Source organism: Nematolebias whitei, chromosome 15 (assembly GCF_014905685.2).
Source record: "Nematolebias whitei isolate Nwh7 chromosome 15, NemWhi1, whole genome shotgun sequence".
Lineage (NCBI taxonomy): Eukaryota > Metazoa > Chordata > Actinopteri > Cyprinodontiformes > Rivulidae > Nematolebias > Nematolebias whitei.
Window position 1 is genome coordinate 29,884,477 of NC_056512.1, and position 19,581 is coordinate 29,904,057.

General features: G+C 42.8%; 4 protein-coding genes across 4 annotated transcripts in view; 2 read left to right on the plus strand and 2 right to left on the minus strand.

Annotated features, from left to right (window-relative positions):
- The first annotated feature begins 452 nt into the window (after window positions 1–452).
- Window positions 453–2,381, plus strand: rnf151 (ring finger protein 151). Its single transcript, XM_037688346.1, is given in 4 exon segments — window positions 453–488; window positions 940–1,109; window positions 1,204–1,327; window positions 1,741–2,381. Coding segments are annotated over 4 exon segments (765 nt in total). The 5' UTR covers window positions 453–485; the 3' UTR covers window positions 2,209–2,381.
- Window positions 2,382–2,702: 321 nt separating this feature from the next.
- Window positions 2,703–4,494, plus strand: rps2 (ribosomal protein S2). The gene is made up of 7 exons (XM_037688347.1): window positions 2,703–2,766; window positions 3,040–3,177; window positions 3,255–3,344; window positions 3,438–3,545; window positions 3,617–3,950; window positions 4,191–4,282; window positions 4,367–4,494. Exons 2-7 carry the CDS (start codon window positions 3,043–3,045, stop codon window positions 4,445–4,447), a joined length of 840 nt encoding a protein of 279 aa, XP_037544275.1. The 5' UTR covers window positions 2,703–2,766; window positions 3,040–3,042; the 3' UTR covers window positions 4,448–4,494.
- Window positions 4,495–8,026: 3,532 nt separating this feature from the next.
- ndufb10 (NADH:ubiquinone oxidoreductase subunit B10) lies at window positions 8,027–10,862 on the minus strand. Its single transcript, XM_037688348.1, has 4 exons — window positions 10,636–10,862; window positions 10,264–10,402; window positions 8,245–8,384; window positions 8,027–8,129 (listed from the first exon to the last, which is right to left on the minus strand). Exons 1-4 carry the CDS (start codon window positions 10,859–10,861, stop codon window positions 8,041–8,043), a joined length of 594 nt encoding a protein of 197 aa, XP_037544276.1. The 5' UTR covers window position 10,862; the 3' UTR covers window positions 8,027–8,040.
- A 3,429-nt stretch (window positions 10,863–14,291) lies between these two features.
- Window positions 14,292–19,581, minus strand: part of LOC119421142 (testis-expressed protein 2-like) — a 12,008-nt gene continuing 6,718 nt past the window's right edge. The window contains exons 3-11 of the mRNA XM_037688533.1: window positions 17,945–18,224; window positions 17,677–17,858; window positions 17,383–17,583; window positions 16,975–17,074; window positions 15,561–15,693; window positions 15,091–15,225; window positions 14,767–14,976; window positions 14,564–14,684; window positions 14,292–14,468 (exon numbers count right to left, since the gene is read on the minus strand). Coding sequence (XP_037544461.1) covers window positions 14,292–14,468; window positions 14,564–14,684; window positions 14,767–14,976; window positions 15,091–15,225; window positions 15,561–15,693; window positions 16,975–17,074; window positions 17,383–17,583; window positions 17,677–17,858; window positions 17,945–18,224 — 1,539 coding nt within the window. The remainder of the gene's footprint in view (window positions 14,469–14,563; window positions 14,685–14,766; window positions 14,977–15,090; window positions 15,226–15,560; window positions 15,694–16,974; window positions 17,075–17,382; window positions 17,584–17,676; window positions 17,859–17,944; window positions 18,225–19,581) is intronic.

The following is a 19,581-nucleotide window of genomic DNA, read 5'->3' on the forward strand; positions in this document are numbered from 1 at the left end:
TCATCTAAGCGCGCGGAGCTATGATTGGTCAAATGTTCACAGGTAAAAATATAAAAATCGATTAAATAAACAACAAGTATCTGGTAGTTTAAAACGTAGTAACGTCTAAAGAATAAAATGGCATTTTAGTGAATTAAAATTAGTTCTTGTGGATCGTTAAGTTGATCAAATTTAGACTTTTTGTAACAGAACAATAGAAACAGCACGAGCCATTCATGTATTTAAAGCCAGAAGCCTGGGTTTTATGCTGGAAAGGACGGACGCTCCTCATTATGACACGACTTTTACTGTTTCGTTTGTCCACGCGCACGGTCACACGCACACTCCCTCCTTCATGTGTTGTCAGGAATATTCGTGTGTGTGTAAGTGAGCGAGTTAGTGTGTGTGTTGTATTGATAACGAGGGCGTGTGTTGTGTGTAACGTGAGGGGATCGATATGGAGTAAACCAGCTGGGATGGAAACAGGCTGAGGGTAGAGGATCAACATGGTGAGTGGATGGCACTGTGTTTATTTGTTTGTTTTATTTATTCATCAGCTTATTTCATTAATAAATTTACATTTTAAATTATGTCGATGAGGAAAGTGTTAAATAAATTTTAAAAAATTCCTCCTTTGCTGTGATGTTATTATTATGAATAGTTTTTTTTTTTTTTGGGGGGGGGGGGTACTTTTTAAAATTAATAAAAGTCAAGTTAAGGATGATTTCATACAAATGAGTAAGCATTCTGTATTTTTACAAAAAAAAATTTTAAAGAGCAAGTACATAATATTAATTTTGTCATGTGATCAGTCATATGACTTTCTAGATTAATTCTGTTTTGTTGATTCCCTCTATGATGAAAATAGTTGTAGGCAGCAGAGATGACTGCTGTTAGAACATGTGAAGTGTTACAACATGCCCTCTTCATATAACATGTTAACTCTAGATTTATATTTAGGCAGACCCGGATGTCTCAATGCAGAGTGGGGGCTATGATGTGGAGCTGTTTGTGGACGCCCCAGACTATGACCTGATCTGCACCATTTGTCAAGGGGTCCTCAGGTGTCCCGTAAGAAGTGCATGCCACCACATCTTCTGCAAGAAGTGCATCTTACAATGGCTGAAAAGGTCCTGAATTAATCTGATTAATGTTACGGAATAGAATTTCAAACAATTATGGAAAAATAAATAACTAGAATGTGTCTTTAAAGTGGAGAAATAGGGACTGATGAGTATTTATTCTGTGCAGACAGGAGACCTGCCCCTGCTGCAGGAAGCCCGTGAACCCTAACTTGATCTTTGTCATGTTCAAACTGAGTAAATCTATTGGGCGCATGAAGATCAAGGTAGGAAATACTTTTTTTATACCTAAATTGAGTGACTGTATTTAAACAGCTCTTTGCTTTTTGTTTATTGTCAGCCTGTATTTTTCTGGCACATTTGTGAATGCTCATATTTTATACTGGCTCAGCTCTTTTTGTACTGATTGCCTACATGCTGTTTTTCACTTTTAATTTAGTTAATTAAACTTTGAATCATTGGCCAATAAATGAATAGTTGAAAAACATGTGAAACCACTTATTTAATTTACAGTTTAGCTTTTGTAATTCATTAATCCACATAAAATTGAATACTTTTACTCAGTAAGTCAACTAAAAGAACATAGAAAGTTTTCATCTTGTTCCACTAAGTAATGTAAATAATGTAATTCCTTTAGATTATAATTACTTGATTTTTGGTGTGTCTGTGTCTCTTGCAGTGTAAAAATGAGATCCGTGGTTGTGCAGAGACCTTCCCGCTCTCAGAGCAGTACTGCCACAGCATGAGCTGCCTGTACGAGCTCGTCCCCTGTCCGTACCAGGGCTGCAGGGCGCAGCTTCTCCGCAGGGACCTGGACACCCACGCACGCCACTGTGAGCACTGGCGTCAGCCCTGCCACATGGGCTGTGGAACCATACTCACCCACCACACCCAGGCTCAGCACAACTGCTACAAGCAGCTGAGGCAGGAGTATGAGGAAAGGCACAAGAACCACAGGGCCATTGCTGTCACCTTACAGAGGAAGATGAAGAGGTTGCAAAGCACCATGGCCCACATGAAGAGGCAGATTGGGCTGATCTGTGAGAGCCTGGAGGTGATGGATGACTTGCATGAGGTGGTGGAGGAGGAAGAGCTTGGGGAAAGCAGCGGTAGCCCTGGTGGGACTCCTAGCAGCAGCAACAGTTAAAATAGGATGATGCTGCTGTTTGTTGGCTACTTGTGTTTATTTTCTGAAGATGTGTGTATTTAAACATAGGAACTGGCTTAAAATGTGTGATTCTTTAGCATTGGCGTACTGTAAGTTTATTTATTTTGTAAATAAAATATTTAACATTAAGTATCATGCATTGATTTAAAAGAGGGGTGGACAGTAAATTAATGTACAAGTGTCTAAAATGATAAATAAAATTAGAATAACAACAAAGTCCATGCTCAATAATCCAGGAAACCACTAGAATATATTTCTCATTTTATCATTCAAGTAAAAAAAATATTAGTATGATAAACAACATAACTTTAAATGGAATGTTTTTTCAGTTTCCACAAGTTTTAATCTGTTTAAAAATTAACAATATAAGAATAAAATGTGTATTTAATACCAAATCTTGAGTGCATGATGTTCCCATAAATCGTCGGTAGGGGGAAGCAAAGATCATATTTTCTTCCGGACGGAAATCTCGCGAGAACTGACTGAACAAAACGTAACGGAACCTTTTCCGGTCCTTCTTCCTGTTTCAACGATCACGTAAGTGCTGCACATCTGCTTTCATTCTGATCAAAAATCCTTAATTATCGTAAACATCGTTTAGCCATACACATTCGTTTCTCTTCTGAACGAACTTACTAACATTATATTTCGTAATCGTGCTCACATTTCCAAGCAGATTGTAACGCAGTTTATTATTTTTAGGAGATTATGCCAACCGCTAATGTGGCGACGCGATCTTGTGGAGCGAATGCATTCTGTGTGTTATAATATAATTAATGACTTAATATGTGATTCTGTTTATGAAAACAGCAAATGGCGGACGACGCCGGTGGTAGAGGAGGTTTTCGCGGAGGTTTTGGCGCAGGTGGCCGCGGCAGGGGCCGTGGACGCGGCAGAGGCCGTGGACGGGGCCGCGGTGCACGGGGCGGCAAGTCCGAGGACAAGGAGGTGAGTCTCTGACCTCCATGATTTGGTGTAATTGATCGTTTATCTGTCTGAAGTGTTTAATGAAGATGCTCTCTTAGTGGGTGCCAGTGACCAAGTTGGGCCGCCTTGTGAAGGACATGAAGATCAAGTCCCTGGAGGAGATCTACCTGTACTCCCTGCCCATCAAGGTGAGCTGCACCTTAATAAAGATGGAGTCGCCGTTAAAGTCTTAAAATATGAATGTTTTTAACTCTTAAGTTAAATGTTCTGATGTCCTCTAGGAGTCTGAGATCATCGACTTCTTCCTGGGCTCTGGTCTGAAGGACGAGGTGTTGAAGATCATGCCGGTCCAGAAGCAGACCAGGGCTGGTCAGCGCACAAGGTTCAAGGTTGGTGTCAACTCCAAAGGTGTGATTGATTTTGTCGCCCAGCTTCTTTCAACATCTTTCTTTGTTTACAGGCCTTTGTTGCCATTGGTGACTACAATGGCCACGTAGGTCTGGGGGTGAAGTGCTCCAAGGAGGTAGCTACAGCCATCCGTGGAGCCATCATCCTTGCCAAGCTGTCCATCATCCCAGTCAGGAGAGGTTACTGGGGTAACAAGATTGGGAAACCCCACACTGTGCCGTGCAAGGTGACCGGCCGCTGCGGTTCTGTCCTGGTGCGTCTGATCCCAGCCCCCCGTGGTACTGGGATTGTGTCTGCCCCTGTGCCCAAGAAGCTGCTCATGATGGCTGGTATTGATGATTGCTACACCTCTGCCAGGGGCTGCACCGCCACGCTCGGCAACTTCGGTACGGTCCTTGATTCGTTGTGTTGCGTTTCCGGTTTCTCCTAGCTCTGCCCAGCTTCACCTCTTCAGTGGTGCGGTTGTCTTAATCAGGAGAGAAAGTATCTGAATGCTGCACGGCAGGAAGACGCCTTGGTGGTCTTCTCTGTTCCCATTTACTGTTCAACATTTTTCTTTTGCATCTTTTAATCTTATTTTTGCCACGTTCCTTATTAAGCATCAACTCGTTTTGTTTGCTCCTCAGCTAAAGCCACCTTTGATGCGATCTCCAAGACTTACAGCTACCTGACCCCTGATCTCTGGAAGGAGACCGTTTTCACAAAGTCTCCATACCAGGCGAGTACAGTGACACCCCCCCCCCCCCCCCATGCATAGAAAGCATTAGTTTTTGTATTTAATCTGACCTTGTTCTCTTTTCAGGAGTTCACCGACCATCTGGCCAAGACTCACACCAGGTTGTCGGTGCAGCAGGGCCAGGCTGTGCAGGCCGCTGCCTCCTAAACATTTTGTACAGAGAATCGTTTAATAAAATGTTCTCAAACAATTAACGTGTTCTTTCAATGTCTGCGTTTGTAAAGTTTATCGTAAGGTAGTAAATCACATCAATGATTTAACACTTGATTCAAGGTTTTTACCTGAAGGTACTTAACTTTTCACCTGTGAGCTACACCTGGCAGCCGTCTGGTAATTTGTGAAGATGAGATTGTGGAATCACACTTAATACTAAAGATATGCATAGTTCGAGTGTGACACTAAATCTTAGCTTTGTCAAAGTTAAGCACAGAACTTTATATAATCTTGGGCATTTTTACATTTATTACTAGCTGCAAGTTTTGAGTGTGGAAGTGTTAATGAACTAAAAAACATGAAACACTTGAACCTGATTTTGTTAAATGTTAAACAATTTGGTTAATTATTTTTTCCTTTAATGAAATATTCAACCTGGCTTATTATTTTTTGGTAAATACTGATATGTGCAGACAGGCTTTTTTTTTATGTCCAAATCTAAATTACGGTATTTGCTCAAATGTAGAACTTGACATTTTATGGTAAATTAACTGAGGCAAAGATCCAGGTCAGTTATTGACAAGTGCTTAATTTTATCATTAACATTTCATTAGATATACTGATGCATACTCAATCCAGGTAGAAAAATGTAAAAGTTCCTCTGGACAGATTAAAAGAAACAAACTTGTTGAAATGTTGTCTTTAATGCATTTTTCTTTTATTCAGGGATTATTGTCATGTGCACCACATCTGGTTCATGTGGTGGAACAAAATTTTGTACACGGTCCCAGTTACATACAGCAATAAAATATATAAGAAAAACAAGATCTAAGATATGAACCAAGAACAACATCAACTAAATGTACACGAAGCACTAATAGCATAAAAACAATACGCCAAACAGCAGCACGAACATGAGTGTGAGCAGATGAACACAGCAACATGATGTGATTTTCACAGTGATCATTCTGGTTAGAGATTGAGTGTAACAGCCTCAGGGTAGAAGCTGTTCCTCAGTCTAGTGGTTCTACACTTGACGTTCTAAAGTTAAATCTGGTCCTCTGGACATTCAAAAAAACAAAACAAAAAAATGTAGAAACGTTTCGTCTCTCATCCAAGAGACTTCCTCAGTCTGAGGTGCTGTATTCAGCTCAGTCTCTTAAATAGCACCTTCTCAGAGTGGATCAACCAGTTTGCTGCTGACAACCAAAACCAGCTGATCACATGCTCAAGAAGGACCATCAGCCTAACAATGGGTCATTAGCACACTGATGGCTGTTTACTATTCACAGAGGGCTGAGTGATACCAGCAATCACAGCATTGTAAGAGGGGGACAGTTGAACCCGGAGGCCTCCACCCCTGATGGATGATTTCTTTTCACAAAGATGGCCTCCTTTACTCCTCTCTCAAACCATTGTTCCTCTCTATCCAGGATGTGCACATCTTCATCCCTGAAAGAGTGACCGCTGGCCTGGAGATGAGTGTAGACCGCAGAGTCCTGGCCTGATGATGTTGATCTTCTGTGCTGGGCCATCCTTTTGGCCAGTGGCTGTTTAGTTTCCCCGATGTAAGACTGATCACAGCCCTCCTGACACTTTGTTTGTGCCGGGGGACTGGATCTTTGGGATGAACCAGTCTTTGCCGTAATGTATTTTGGGGTTTAAAAGCCACTGGGACGTTGTTTAGAAAATAAACGTCTCAGTTTCTCTGATACTCCCTCAACATACAGAATGACCCAGGCCAGCGGTCACTCTTTCAGGGATGAAGATGTTCACATCCTGGACAGAGAGGAACGATGGTTTGAGAGAGGAGTAAAGGAGGCCATCTTTGTGAAAAGAAATCGTCCATCATTAAACAGGGGTGGAGGCCTCCGGGTTCAACTGTCCCCCTCTTACAATGCTGTGATTGCTAGTATCACTCAGCCCTCTGTGAATAGTAAACAGCCATCAGTGTGTTAATGACCCATTGTTAGGCTGATGGTCCTTCTTGATCATGTGATCAGCTGGTTTTGGTTGTCAGCAGCAAAACTGGTTGATCCACTCTGAGAAGGTGCTATTTAAGAGACTGAGCTGAAAACAGCACCTCAGACTGAGGAAGTCTTTCGGATGAAAGACAAAACGTTTCTACAATTTTTTTTTTTGTTTTGTTTGTTTTGGTATTTTTGAATGTCCAGAGGACCAGATTCAACTTTTTAAAGATTTTTCTACCTGGATTATTGAGCATGCATCAGGATACACTTAATGTTCCTGAACCTCCTTCCTGAGGGGAGCGGGGCAAAAAGTGCTTGAGCTGGGTGAGTGGGGTCCTTCATGATGCAGGTGTCCCTCTTCCTGCATCTGGAGGTGTAGATGTCTGTGATGGTGGGGAGGCTGACTCCAACAGTCTTCTGTGCAGCCTTCACCACTCTCTGCAAAGCTTTTCTTTCTGCAGCTGTGCAGCCTCCATGCCACACGTTGATGCTGGAGCACAGGATGCTCTCCACTGCACACCTGTAGAAGGAGGTGAGGACTGAGCTTCCCAGTCCAGCTCATCTCAGCCACATGAGGAAGAAGTGTCTCTGATGAGCTTTCTTGATCAGGCTGGTGGTGTTGTTTCCCCAGCTGAGGTTGTCATTCAGGTGTACACCCAAGTACTTGTAGCTGGAGACCACTTCCACCACAGATCCTATGTTTGGGGGGGTAGGTGTTTATTCCTTCTTAAATCCACAATCACCACCTTTGTTTTCTTCACATTGATATGAAAGGTATTCTCCTTGCACCAGCTCTCCAGGTGTTCCACCTCCTGACTGTAGCTGGACCCATCGTTGTTTGTGATGCATCCCACCACCACTGTATCATCTGCAAACTTTACAATATGACAGCCTGGATGAGTAGGTGCACAGTCATACATGAGCAGAGTGAACAGGAGAGGACCCAGCACACATCCCTGAGGGGAGCCAGTGCTGAGGGTTATGGCGGAGAAGTTGCGGATCCTCGCACACTGTGGTGTTAAAAAGTCTAGGACCCAGTTGCAAATGGAGGGGCGTGGTCCTGTGTGAGTTGCTTGTCCATCAGGGTTTGGGGGATCATGGTGTTGAAGGCAGACGTGAAGTCCACAAAGAGCATATGGACGTAGGAGTCCTTCTGCTCCAGGTGGGTGAGAGCAGTGTGGACCACAAAGGAGATGGTGTCCTCTATTGATTGATTCTTGCGGTATGCGTACTGGTGAGGGTCTTCATTGATGTTGATGGTTGCTTTGATGTGGGTCATGACCAGTTTTTCGAAGCATTTAGCGACTATCGGGGTAAGGGCCACTGGCTGGTAGTTTTTTCTTTCATCCACTATGATGAGACTATTATAAGGCTAGAGTTTACTGCAGGTCCTCAGACTGAAGTCTTTTGGATTAAAAACAAAACGGTCAAGTTTTTATTTTTTTTAATCTGTCCAGAGGACCTGACAACTTGGTTAAGAGTTATGTCATTAGAGTATTTTACAAAATAAAACCTCAAATATCAGAATGTAAATGATATTCCCAGAATCTTGAACAGTACACATGTACAAAACGTATTTTCACATAAACTTTATTACATAGGACAAAAGAATAGATTTTAAGCACGCTTTGCCTGAGCAGCCATCATTCGTTCTTTTTGCTTCATCAGACATTTCCTCGCATTCCTGTTTGCCCCCAATTCTCCATCTGGGAAAAGAAAAGGGAAATTAAAGATGTCAGTGTAAACCACTCGTTTATCCTGAGTAACAAAGCCAACGTCACTTGGAATAAGGTTGGGGCTTCTTGGCAGCACGGGACTTACAGCACAGATTGTAGTTTTTGGTCACGTCTTCAAACTGCTGTCTTTCCTTGGCACAGTTCTGTAGGGCACTGTCCCCTTCTCTCTGGACGCACTGATGCAAACGCTCCTGTATCACATTCACAATCGTCCTATCCACGATTCTGTGGAGTGAAGACAACCACCACACAATGATGTCTGAGAGACTAATTGACCTGAAACACTTCCTGTACTCAAACAGAGGAGGCAGTCTGCTCTAAAAAAATCTCACTTTCATTTGGCCAAGCTGTGCTAAAAGTTAGTTTAGAAACCAGCTTAAATACGTCCTCAGATCTAAAGCTCGCAGGTTTGGACCTTGACGTATGCTCAGACTTCATAGCAAGAATTTTCACTTTATACTAGAAAAACAACATATTTGGATTTTGCATTTAGAGACAAACCTATTTACAGACAGGATCTATTTGCCAAACTTAATCTAATCTAGTAGTATAAGTTAGTTGCCGGTATGTGCAATATATATGGTGCATTTAAGCTTACATTACCACCTGTGAAATATAATACGAATTCATCCTACTTGCACTGTTATATTCTACCATGTTGTTGTTTACGACATTTCTTTTGGACCTTGTAAATATATTTCTTTTTCACCTTTTGTATTTTGTACCCTTATTGCATGCCTTAGTATTTCTGTTTTTTTTTTGTTTGTTTTTAGCGAGTCAAATCTTCTCATCCTGAACATTTCATTGCATTGTTGACATTGTGTTAACTGCATATGTCAAATATTCAACGTAACACCTAGACAAATATCCTGATCTCTACTTCAGTAAGTAAGTTACAATCACCGATCACTGGAACAGGTGAGTTCACACATTTGGTTCAGATTGCAACGATCAAAAGCCACACAGTGGACATGTAGGATTCGTTAAAAGGAAAGTAGGAATTCTGAGCAACTTTCACGACAATTTGTTGACCTGAAAGTGTTTTTTGATGCCTCGGAGTCAGGATAATCTGACAGGGTCATTTAGAGAAATTTGTCTTTTGATTTCCATAAAAGTGCCATAACTTCTTATTCTCAGCTGATTTGAACAAAATTGGTATTATATACGTTATCATTTTAAGCTGCATCTGAAAGAGTTTTGATCCAATTCTAATGGACATTCATCTTAGTACATGAGTGTATTTGTTGTTTTTAAAGACTGCAAGATTTTCCAGGAACACAAAAACGACTTCTGGTGAAAACGGAAGTTTTGCTGCGTTTGTACTGTTCATTTACACGAAAACAGTCAAATGTTTTCTCTGACAACCGTCCAAATTGAAAACGGGTTCCAAAGTGCAGGGTTTCAAAAACGCTCTGATGTCGGTCGTCATGTAAACAGAAAAAAATAGTTATTTTATGTCAGGAAATCCCCGGCTCGTGCGCAGTATGACACAAACCATAACGGCTTCCTATAATCCACAGAAGAAGAAACTATTGACAATGGTGGATACCAGAGTATTGTTCGTGCTTCTGACCCTTATAAATCTAATTTCCCCGGACTGCTTTCAGTCACTTTGGGCTTTTGTTATGGCGGTTTTCTCGTCAGAGAAACATTAGAACTTTTTCTTTCAGGAACGCGCACTTCAAGTTTCAAAGGGCAGAGCACCAACTAGTGGCGTGGCAAGGGAATTACACCTTTTTCATGTTTACCGTTGCTGTAACTGGAACGTTTTCATGTAAATGTGTTAAAAGAAATGGGAAAACAATTCAGTTTTCATTGGATCGTTGTCATGTAAACAGGGCCTCATTCAGACATTTTCAGGTACTGAATTTTTGGGTAAAAATATCTTTTGTTTTTTAAATAAAAACTAACTGCAGAGCATAAAAACAAAGATTTCTCCATGTTCTCAAATCCTATGTGTATATATAGAACATATATCATCATTTTAAGTGTAAACACAACAATCAAAGGTTGGGGCTCATCATTTCATTCAGAATAATGAGGTTGTTGTTGTTTTTTTGTCAGTAAGTGGACGTCTGACTGACTTCAGGTCAGTTTTACTCACAAATCTCTGTGGAATTGCATATCAGCTTCATAGTAGCAGGTGAAATCTCCCTCCTCGCACTCTGTGAAGTCAGGAACACGACGGTACACCCGGTGGTAGTAGACCAGCTTGTTTTTCGACTGAATGCTGTCAATAGTATCTGGACAAACAACCAAACAGGACTTGGAGCACGGATAAATAAGCAGTCTAGGCCGTTCGGCACCGCGGTTTGTTATGCCCGAGTATGAAAACGCAACATTACAAAGCTTACAGTGACTGTGAAATAAATAATGTAAAGTAATAAGAGCTATGACGTGTAAACATTTGCCCTAAAAGGGAACGCGTTGGTGCAGTGTTTCTGAGCTAATCGTTAGCATGGTTAGCTCCCGTTACCTCTGAACATGGTGACAGGCAAGTCCACGGCGTAATAAAATATTTTACTCATGATAATAGCAGGGTTTGGAAGCATTGTCTGCTTATTGACGATCGGAGTCTTGCGTGGAGTCTCTGGATATACATCTTTATCGTAATCTATAGGCATGTTTGCTTCGTTTTTAACCTCCCAAAATACAGAGAACAAACGACTCGACCTCGACAATTCCTTTTCGAGGTTGCGCATGCGCAGTAGACACGAACTCAATGGCGCATTAGAGGTCAGCAAATTAAAACGTAAAAAACCCTCGCAAAATACGGTTTAACTTACTTACAAACGATTGTCACGTGTAAAAATAATATTTAGCAATAAATTAAACAATATTTTGTCGAGCACAACATATTTTAAACATGAGGGTCAGAGGTAAAGTTGAGATTGAACAGTTGTATTCAAAAAAACGTTCAATACAAAAACAGAACTGTTGTACCGCAAAAATCCTGTAGGTGGTGGTAAAGAGCTCCTTTTTGTTTATTTTTTTCTATATTTTATTCTATATTTTTATTTTTAACATTCCACGTTACAAAAACACCTTACCAAACAAAATAGCTCACTTTTAGCAAAATGAGCAACAATGTAAGATACAGAAATTAAATAATATAGCAAAATAGGTGAATAAAACTAGACTCACAACATTACAAATCTATAGTTTGTTGATTTTATTTATTTGATACATATGTACAGTATATTAAAATTGACCTGGAAAATGCAAACATTGTCACAAAATTCTATTTATTTGTCTTTTTTTAATATTAGTCATATGTTTTCAGTGGAAATGCTTGATGAAGTGAAATCTTTCCTGTTTGCAGTGTTGCTGTTATTCATTAAAAAAACGTTCTTTTGAAACGATTACTGAATATAACAACACACCTTCAAGTATTAAGATTACTGCATGAAAAACTAGCTTAATTTTTGTATTTAATAAGATTTTTGTGCAAATAGGGTTATAGTTGCTGACAAAAGTATTGTCCATCCATCCATCCATTCTCCTCCGCTTATCCAGGGTCGGGTCGCGGGGGTAACAGCCTAAGTAGGGAGGCCCAGACTTCCCTCTCCCCAGCCACTTGTTGGGCCAGCTCTTCTGGGGGAATCCCGAGGCGTTCCCAGGCCAGCCGAGAAACATAGTCCCTCCAGCGTGTCCTGGGTCTTCCTCTGGGCCTCCTTCCGGTGGGACGTGTCCGGAACACCTCACCAGGGAGGCGTCCAGAAGGCATCCTAAACAGATGCCCGAGCCACCTCAACTGGCTCCTCTCGACGTGGAGAAGCAGCGGCTCTACTCCGAGTCCCTCCCGGATGATCGAGCTTCTCACCCTGTCTCTAAGGGAGAGCCCAGACACCCTGCGGAGAAAACTCATTTCGGCCGCTTGTATCCGAGATCTCACATTCTTTCGGTCACAACCCAAAGCTCGTGACCATAGATGAGGGTGGGAACGTAGATCGATCGGTAAATTGAGAGCTTCGCCTTTTGACTCAGCTCTCTCTTCACCATGACAGACCTGTACAGCGTCCGCTTCACTGCAGACGCTGCACCTATCCGCCTATCGATCTCACGCTCCATTTTTCCCTCATTCGTGAACAAGACCCCAAGATACTTGAACTCCTCCACTTGGGGTAGGACCTCCTCCCTGACCCGGAGAGGGCACTCTACCCTTTTCCGGCTCAAGACCATGGCCTCGGATTTGGAGGAACTGATCTTCATCCCGGCCGCATCGCATTCGGCTGCGAACCGCTCCAGCGAAAGCTGTAGATCACGATCTGATGAAGCCAATAAGATCACATCATCTGCAAAAAGCAGAGACGCAATCCTAAGGCCACCAAAACGGATCCCTTCAACACCTTGGCTGCGCCTAGAAATTCTGTCCATAAAAGTTATGAACAGAATCGGTGACAAAGGGCAACCTTGGCGGAGTCCAACTCTCACCGGGAACAAGCCCGACTTACTGCCGGCGATGCGGACCAGGCTCTGACACCGGTCATACAGGGACCTAACAGCCCGTATCAAAGGGCCCAGTACCCCATACTCCCAGAGTACCCCCCACAGGGCCCCCCGAGGGACGCGGTCGAACGCCTTCTCCAAGTCCACAAAGCACATGTAGACTGGTTGGGCAAACTCTCACGCACCCTCCAGGACCCTGCTGAGAGTGTAGAGCTGGTCCAGTGTTCCACGGCCAGGACGAAAACAGCACTGTTCCTCCTGAATCCGAGGTTCGACTATCCGACGGACCCTCCTCTCCAGAACCCCCGAATAGACCTAACCAGGGAGGCTTAAGAGCGTGATTCCCAATCACAAAAATATTGTATGGCATAAAAAAAGTTACCAACAACAACTGTTGTAAAGAAGAGTTATAAAATCATACAGAAAACAACCAGTGAGCATCATCACTGCCAAGTGCTTTTTAAGTTACTGATTCATAGTTTTTCACAAAAAAACTTTTTCTCTTTGTCTTCATGTTTAATACATAATGACCTCATGGAATCTGTTGTATATAACAACTATGTTGATCAGTGATTTTATTATGGTTAAAGGAAGGCATAGTTTGATTTTCAAAGATAAGCTTCAAAACTTATAAACAGCCTACATTGTAAATCTGTTACCCCTCATGATTTCAGATATCTCTATCTAAGTTCAACCCAAATAATTTAAACATCTGTTTGTTCTTGATGAGCCATTGAGCTCAGGCTCATTAAAACCACACTTAATTCAGTCAAACTTCTCAGGAGAAAAAGACCTTTTATGGTGAGAGAAAAATAAAAGTCTTTTGCTAATTTAAATCTAAAAACATGTTCTTTTAATAACATCTTCTGGTTTGACAGCAGGGGCCTCACATAAAGCTAACTGGTGTAGCTGAATGTCAGCATATGAACTTTACCATCTTTAAAAATTAATTCAATAAAAAAAAAACATGTTAAATTTTTAAAATTGCTTTTATTTTTCACAGAGAAATCCAACAAATGTCATTCAACATGGTCACTTGTTTAAACATAAAGTGCTTATCGGGATATTTTTCCACAATCACATTCTTTTACCCACTTCTTCCTTTTTGGGTTGCGGGGGTCACTGGTGCCCATGTCCAGTCATCACTGTGCGAGGGATACTCTGGACAGATCGCAAGTCCAGAGACAAACAACTAGGGACAATTTAGAGTTACCAATTAGCCTAACATGCATGTTTTTGGTCTGTGGGAGGAAACCGGAGTACCTGGAGAAAACCCACGCATGCACGGAGAGAACATGCAAACTCCACTCTGAAAGGCCCCTAGACCAGGATTTGAACCAGGGTGAGGCAGCGGCTCTACCATTTGTGCCACTGTGCTGCCCATCAACATTACACTCCTGCACAAAGGAGCAGAAGATGGAAGGATGAAAAAAGATGTTCAAGCATTTCTTTAAATGAACGGTTATCAGTAGCACCTTGTTTTGTGCAGGGAATACATTTTGTTTTTCAGGTTTGCAACCAAGCAACACTTTTTTCGTCATGAAAAACTTGCCAGTAGGGTGCACTGTTTTAGTTCCCCCATGTTCCCACAGTGTGGAGCTCAGTGTGAGCTCAGGAGGCCTCAGTCCTGCACTGGTTACCATTAACCCCATTCAGGATCAACAGCAAGCCGCTGCACAACAACTACTTGATGTTTGTGGCCTCAGAGTGAGCCCACTCCAACAGGTTCTCCTGAGACTCCATGGAGGACAGGTGGGATGAGGAGTGCACCGAGGAACGCTGGGATGCTGGCGAGTTGTCCTGGCCCGGTGTCATCAGAGGCAAATACAGATCGTCCATGTTGGGCATGACGAACACTTTCTGTTGAGCAGCACAAGAAAACACAATAAACGTAGTGGCTAGTGTCAAGGTTAGTGACTCATCCCAGTTTGGTTTGATCAAACGGACGGACCCACCTGGAACTCACACTGCAGTTTCTTCTCTATCCACTCGGTCACATGCGTGAAGGTGACCTCCCTGTCCCCGAGCATTGGGCGCACATGAAGGTCTAACCTGGGAGGAACTTGGAAACTGTACCTGTCGGTGAAGAGCACAAAAAACATGCAGCTTGCCGCAAATATCTTGGTGGTTTTTAAACTGAGAAGGTAAAGGTCAATACCAGATCCTATCGGTGGGAGGAGGGGGGATGTTGATGGCCAAAGTTCCAGAAAGCTCCAAGACCTCAACACTGAGCATCAGGGGCACGTTGGACACCTCAGCTATCTTCTTCTTGATGTAATCATTTTCTGTGGCCTTCTGGAAGTACTTGGATTTTGCTATCTTGTCCACAAATCTCAGGATTTTCCTGCCTGTACTTCCACCTGTGTGCCTGTAGAAGATAAAGACCACCTCCATCACTTCACCTCACCAGGGTGTACTTTCATTTCGTATGAGCTGTAATTCATTCATCTCCTTAATATAAACACAAGTAACGTTAAATTACCCATCAGCAGCTACTGGGGTGTTTTTCTCTCCCACTGATTGTGGCTCAGACAAGAGAACTTCCTCTTCATCCGAGGATCCTGCACTGGAAGACTCCTCATCACTGTCTGCTAATACGCACACCCTCGGCTTGGAGCTGGAAAACACACCAGTTGTACACATTAGCATATTATTTGGACTATAAGGTGCACCAGATTATAAGGTGCATTAAGTGAAACAAAATGGTCAGATAAGTCAAACTTTATTCAACTCATTCACGATAACCACATAAAATTGGTTCGAAGTCAGTAAGCACAACCAGAATTAATACATAAGGCGCACCTGATTATAAGGCTCACTGTCGATTTTTGAGAAAATTAAAGGATTTTAAGACTTACAGGCCAAAAAATACGGTACTAGAAACTGTGAGTTCATAAACATGATGCAAGTTTGCCACATCTTCATCCACCAAAGAGCTAAAACAGGCCTCACCCCACTAGCAGAGTTTCAGGAATGCTGTGAGTTTCCCCCTCTCCCTCTTTACCCAGCTTACAAAGGTTCATCTTCGTCTCCAGGGTCATCTGAATGCAACCTGTGTACACCAGCTCCAGCTCCAGCCACAGGCCTTTGAGACACAGCGAGAGAACAGAGTTAAAGGGACAGTTCGGCCCTTTTGAAGCAGGGTTCTATGGATAGATGATGAACAAATAATATGTCAGCTGTTTGGAGAAGGAGTTTATTACTAACTGGAATAGCAAGCTAATGACTAATTTGAGCAGGACGAAGAACAAAGTGGATTTCTGCAGCCTTAAAACAACTCCAATATCCCAGTATTCATTGTGCTGAGTGAAAACACAACTTTTACAGTATTGTTCAATTTGCAATACACAGAAAATTGTTAAAATTTCAGCAGGAAATTCCTTAGGAACCAGCGTGCTGCTCCTGCTGCTGCTTGTGTTTGCAAATAATCATAATAATCATAATGAACAGATTAAATAAAACTAACGTGAATGTAAAGGTTTTACAAATCAGAATTCTCATGAAGTGATGTGAAGTGTTTGAGACTGAAGTCGTTTCAAAACGGCAGCGACCCACTTAGGCGTAGGTGTCGGCCTCACGGCTAGCTTCAATCTGGTCAAAGCTCATCCCCTTTGTTCCAAACTGAGGTTGCTCAAAGAGCTATCTACGACAGGTAAGATATTAACTGTTCATTACCTTTCTACAAAATCCCTCTTCAAAAAGTCTGAGCTTCCACTCTAAGCAGAGGGGAAACTGGATGCTAACAGCTAGCCGCAGCACTTTGGTTTTAATGAACTGTGATTTAAACTCTGAGTTTGGTGGTTTGGAGCTCGAGCCAAAGTCTTCAGGTGAGTCAACCAGGCACAGGGTTGTGGCTGAAGAGACATTAGATCAGTTACACTTTAATTTGGTGTAATTACATTTACTGCTAAGCACTTTGGTAGGAGCTGCTGTTTTAAATGTGCTTTATAAATAAAAGCTGACTTGACTAAAGCTTTTTTTATTACACCACAGTTATAGAAATCATTTCTGATAAGATCACAGCTGGTTTTTTATGCGAGGCGTCCCCGTTTCCACGTTGTTATCCTGAGCAACAATTAAGCTTTTCAAAAAGAGTAAGTATGGCTCAACCATCCAGGTAAATAAATCACAAAAAAGTTAAATCATGTCATCTGGACAGTTTATTTTTGGGAAGAATTAAGATTTTTATTCCCCTCTACCAGCCTGTCGACCTTCATTCTGCCCATTTCCTGTTGGGGATTATTTAATCTTCCAGACAGTTTGGTTTTTCAGATTAAAATCCCAGCCTATTTGGTGCAATCCGTTTGCAGGAAGTTGCCGAACGTTTTTCTTTTCATCTGCTGCCACCGTTCTTATTTCTGTGTACCTCTGCGGTCCAGCGTAGGCTTCGAGGTGCTTAAAACCTGAGGAAGGCAGGTGCCCATGTCCAGATCAGCCAGAGTCAGCTCGTTCATGAAGTACGGTAACTAAATGACAAGAAGAGGATTCCATGAGTCGACGTAGTGAGGCCGTTTCACAAAAAGACTCATGGAGGAAGCTAATTATTCTCTAAAAAATATGTTTGAGGGGATAGCTGCAGAATGTGTGTGTGTGTGCATGAGGCAGACTAAAATGGATGGTGTGAGTGAAAAAAGGCAAAGAATGAGTAATGGGTTGCTGCTGGTGGAATGCATTATCAGCAGACACATGTAATCGAGAGTTGCAGTGTTGCTGTAACTGCTGTGAAGTCTTTTGACCGGGGAACTAAATGTTAAAAAGAAACACACAGTCTCACCTTGATCTTGCCAAGTTTCTTCTGGATCTTGTGAGCCACCTGATCGGACCAGTATTTCTCCCGGAGAAAGTCCCAGAAAATCCTCCCCACCAGGGAGTTCACCCAGGAGGGCTGACATTCTGCAGGGTGTCCACCTGACTCAGACGCTCCACCTGCGTCACCTCCAGCTTCACCCCCTGAACCCCTGTCTTCCGCGTGAATCTGCGGCGAGTGAAACACAACGCACTGATCTGAGCAGAACGATGTTAAGAGTCATATAATTATGGAGCTGAATCTGAATGCAAGCTCACAGACCTTTGTGCAGGTGGAGGGGCTTCCTTTGTTGCTGTGGCAGGGGCTGGAGGTGGGATTCCATCTTTCTGGTCCCATCAGCTGAGTCATGTAGGCGTTGTAGTCCAACAGCGTTCTTGTTTTGTTCGGCAACTCGAGCAGCTCCTCTGTGCTCTCCTTAGCAGCCTCTGCCCCGCTCTGTGTTTCTGAGGGACACAGACTGACCTTTATATAAACTAAACTAAAGTTTCCACCAGATAAATACTGAAATAACTACAAGCCTCCTCTGTACCAGTGTTCTCCTCGTCGCTCAGGTGGCTCTGTGCTTCAGTTTTGGAGGCTGACAGGAAGTGCTGGAACCATTCCTCCTTTTCTCGCCCAGTGCGACCAAACAGGTAGAGGGTGACGGGATCCTGGTCGCCCGGGCCCCAGGGTTTCTCTGCCTTCTTTCCCTCTTTCAGTCCTTCGACCTGACTCTCCTCCCCCACCTCCCCTTCGGCCAGGGTGATGCAGATGGGATACTTCTTGTTCCACACCCTCTTACGAGCCAAAGCAGGCGGCACCAGAATCACCTGGAGGACAAAATTAGCACAGAGCAATAAAAACAAGTCATTTTTATTTCATTTTCTTTCTGCAAGTTCAATAGAGATAAAAAAAAAAATTGCAAATAAAGTTGCCGTTTTTTTTCCAGACTATAAGGCACACTTAAAATACTTTAATTTTCTCAAAAATCCACAGTGAGCCTTATAATCCAGTGTGCCTCATGTATTAATTCTGGTTGTGCTTATTGACCTCAAAGAGATTTTATGTGGTACAATATGTGGACTTATCTGACTGTTTTGTTTTGCTTTATGCACCTTTTAATCCGGTGCGCTTTATAGTCCGAAAAATACGGTAAATATATTAAAGTATAAAAGTTGCACAAACAAAAAGTCAAAGCCCCCTTGTCCTGATTGATGAATGTTTTGATAAATATCAAGCTATGTCAGTGTTGTAATTACTACTGGTAATAGTACTTCTGGTACATTAGTACATTTTTCCAATCTTCACACTTTGTGTTATATATACTGTAAAGCACAAAGTCTGTAGTAGTTAAAATGTAAAGAAAAAAAAACCAAAAAAAAAAACCGAGTGCATAAAATGTAATGTACTTTTACTTGATGCTATCATGATCGGCTCCGTGTGTGGGGACCCAAAGTGCAGGAAGATGAATGAAGCTCCAGTAAATAAGTAAAATAGTTTATTTAATTAAATAAACAAAACAAAATGCTGTCGGGGCAGCAAACTTACTCAAAGGAGGACACACAGGAGAGACAGGTCATGAAGCCTTAGGAAAAGGACAATCCAGAGCTGACAAGACACCAAGAGGCTGAATATATACAGACACAAACAAGGTGAAATGAGTGACACCTGCGGTGATTAGAATTAGACACAGGTGCAACAGTGCTGGAACACAGGAGGAGAAAAGCTGAGGGGTGACAGGCAAACATGAGGGAAAACACAACATGTAAGACAAGACCCCAGAAACCCTACAGGACCCCCCTCTCAAGGGATGGCCCCTGAAATCCCAAAGTAGAACACCAAAGGAAAGAAGTAGGGCACAGAAGGAACAAAAGAAAAGCCGACAGGTAGGAACCTGGGAAAACACAGAAAACCAGAAACCCCCCTTGGTCAAGGTGAGCGGTCAGGAGACCTTCCACAACAAGACAGAGGATCCGGGGGGCGTCCTGATGACCATCCATCAGCAGGCCAGAGGTCGGGCGGGCGGCCAGGAGGCCGTCCATCACGGGACCCACGTTCAGGGGGGCGGCCGGGAGGCAGTCCAAAACACAGGGCCCAAGGGAACACTGCTTGCGGCGTGGAAGCCTGGAGGGCTGCAGCGGACGGCGTGGGAGCCTGGAGGGCTGCAGCAGACGGCGTGGGAGCCTG

Excerpts from the sequence above, each read along its gene's own strand:
- rps2 (XM_037688347.1), top strand. The coding sequence starts at position 3,043 with ATGGCGGACGACGCCGGTGGTAGAGGAGGTTTTCGCGGAGGTTTTGGC. Across the intron at positions 3,951-4,190 it reads CGCCACGCTCGGCAACTTCG|CTAAAGCCACCTTTGATGCG; the intron begins GTACGGTCCTTG and ends TTTGCTCCTCAG. Across the intron at positions 4,283-4,366 it reads TCACAAAGTCTCCATACCAG|GAGTTCACCGACCATCTGGC; the intron begins GCGAGTACAGTG and ends TTCTCTTTTCAG.
- ndufb10 (XM_037688348.1), bottom strand. The coding sequence starts at position 10,861 with ATGCGCAACCTCGAAAAGGAATTGTCGAGGTCGAGTCGTTTGTTCTCT. Across the intron at positions 10,403-10,635 it reads GCCTGTCACCATGTTCAGAG|ATACTATTGACAGCATTCAG; the intron begins GTAACGGGAGCT and ends TTGTTTGTCCAG. Across the intron at positions 8,385-10,263 it reads ATGCAATTCCACAGAGATTT|AATCGTGGATAGGACGATTG; the intron begins GTGAGTAAAACT and ends TTCACTCCACAG.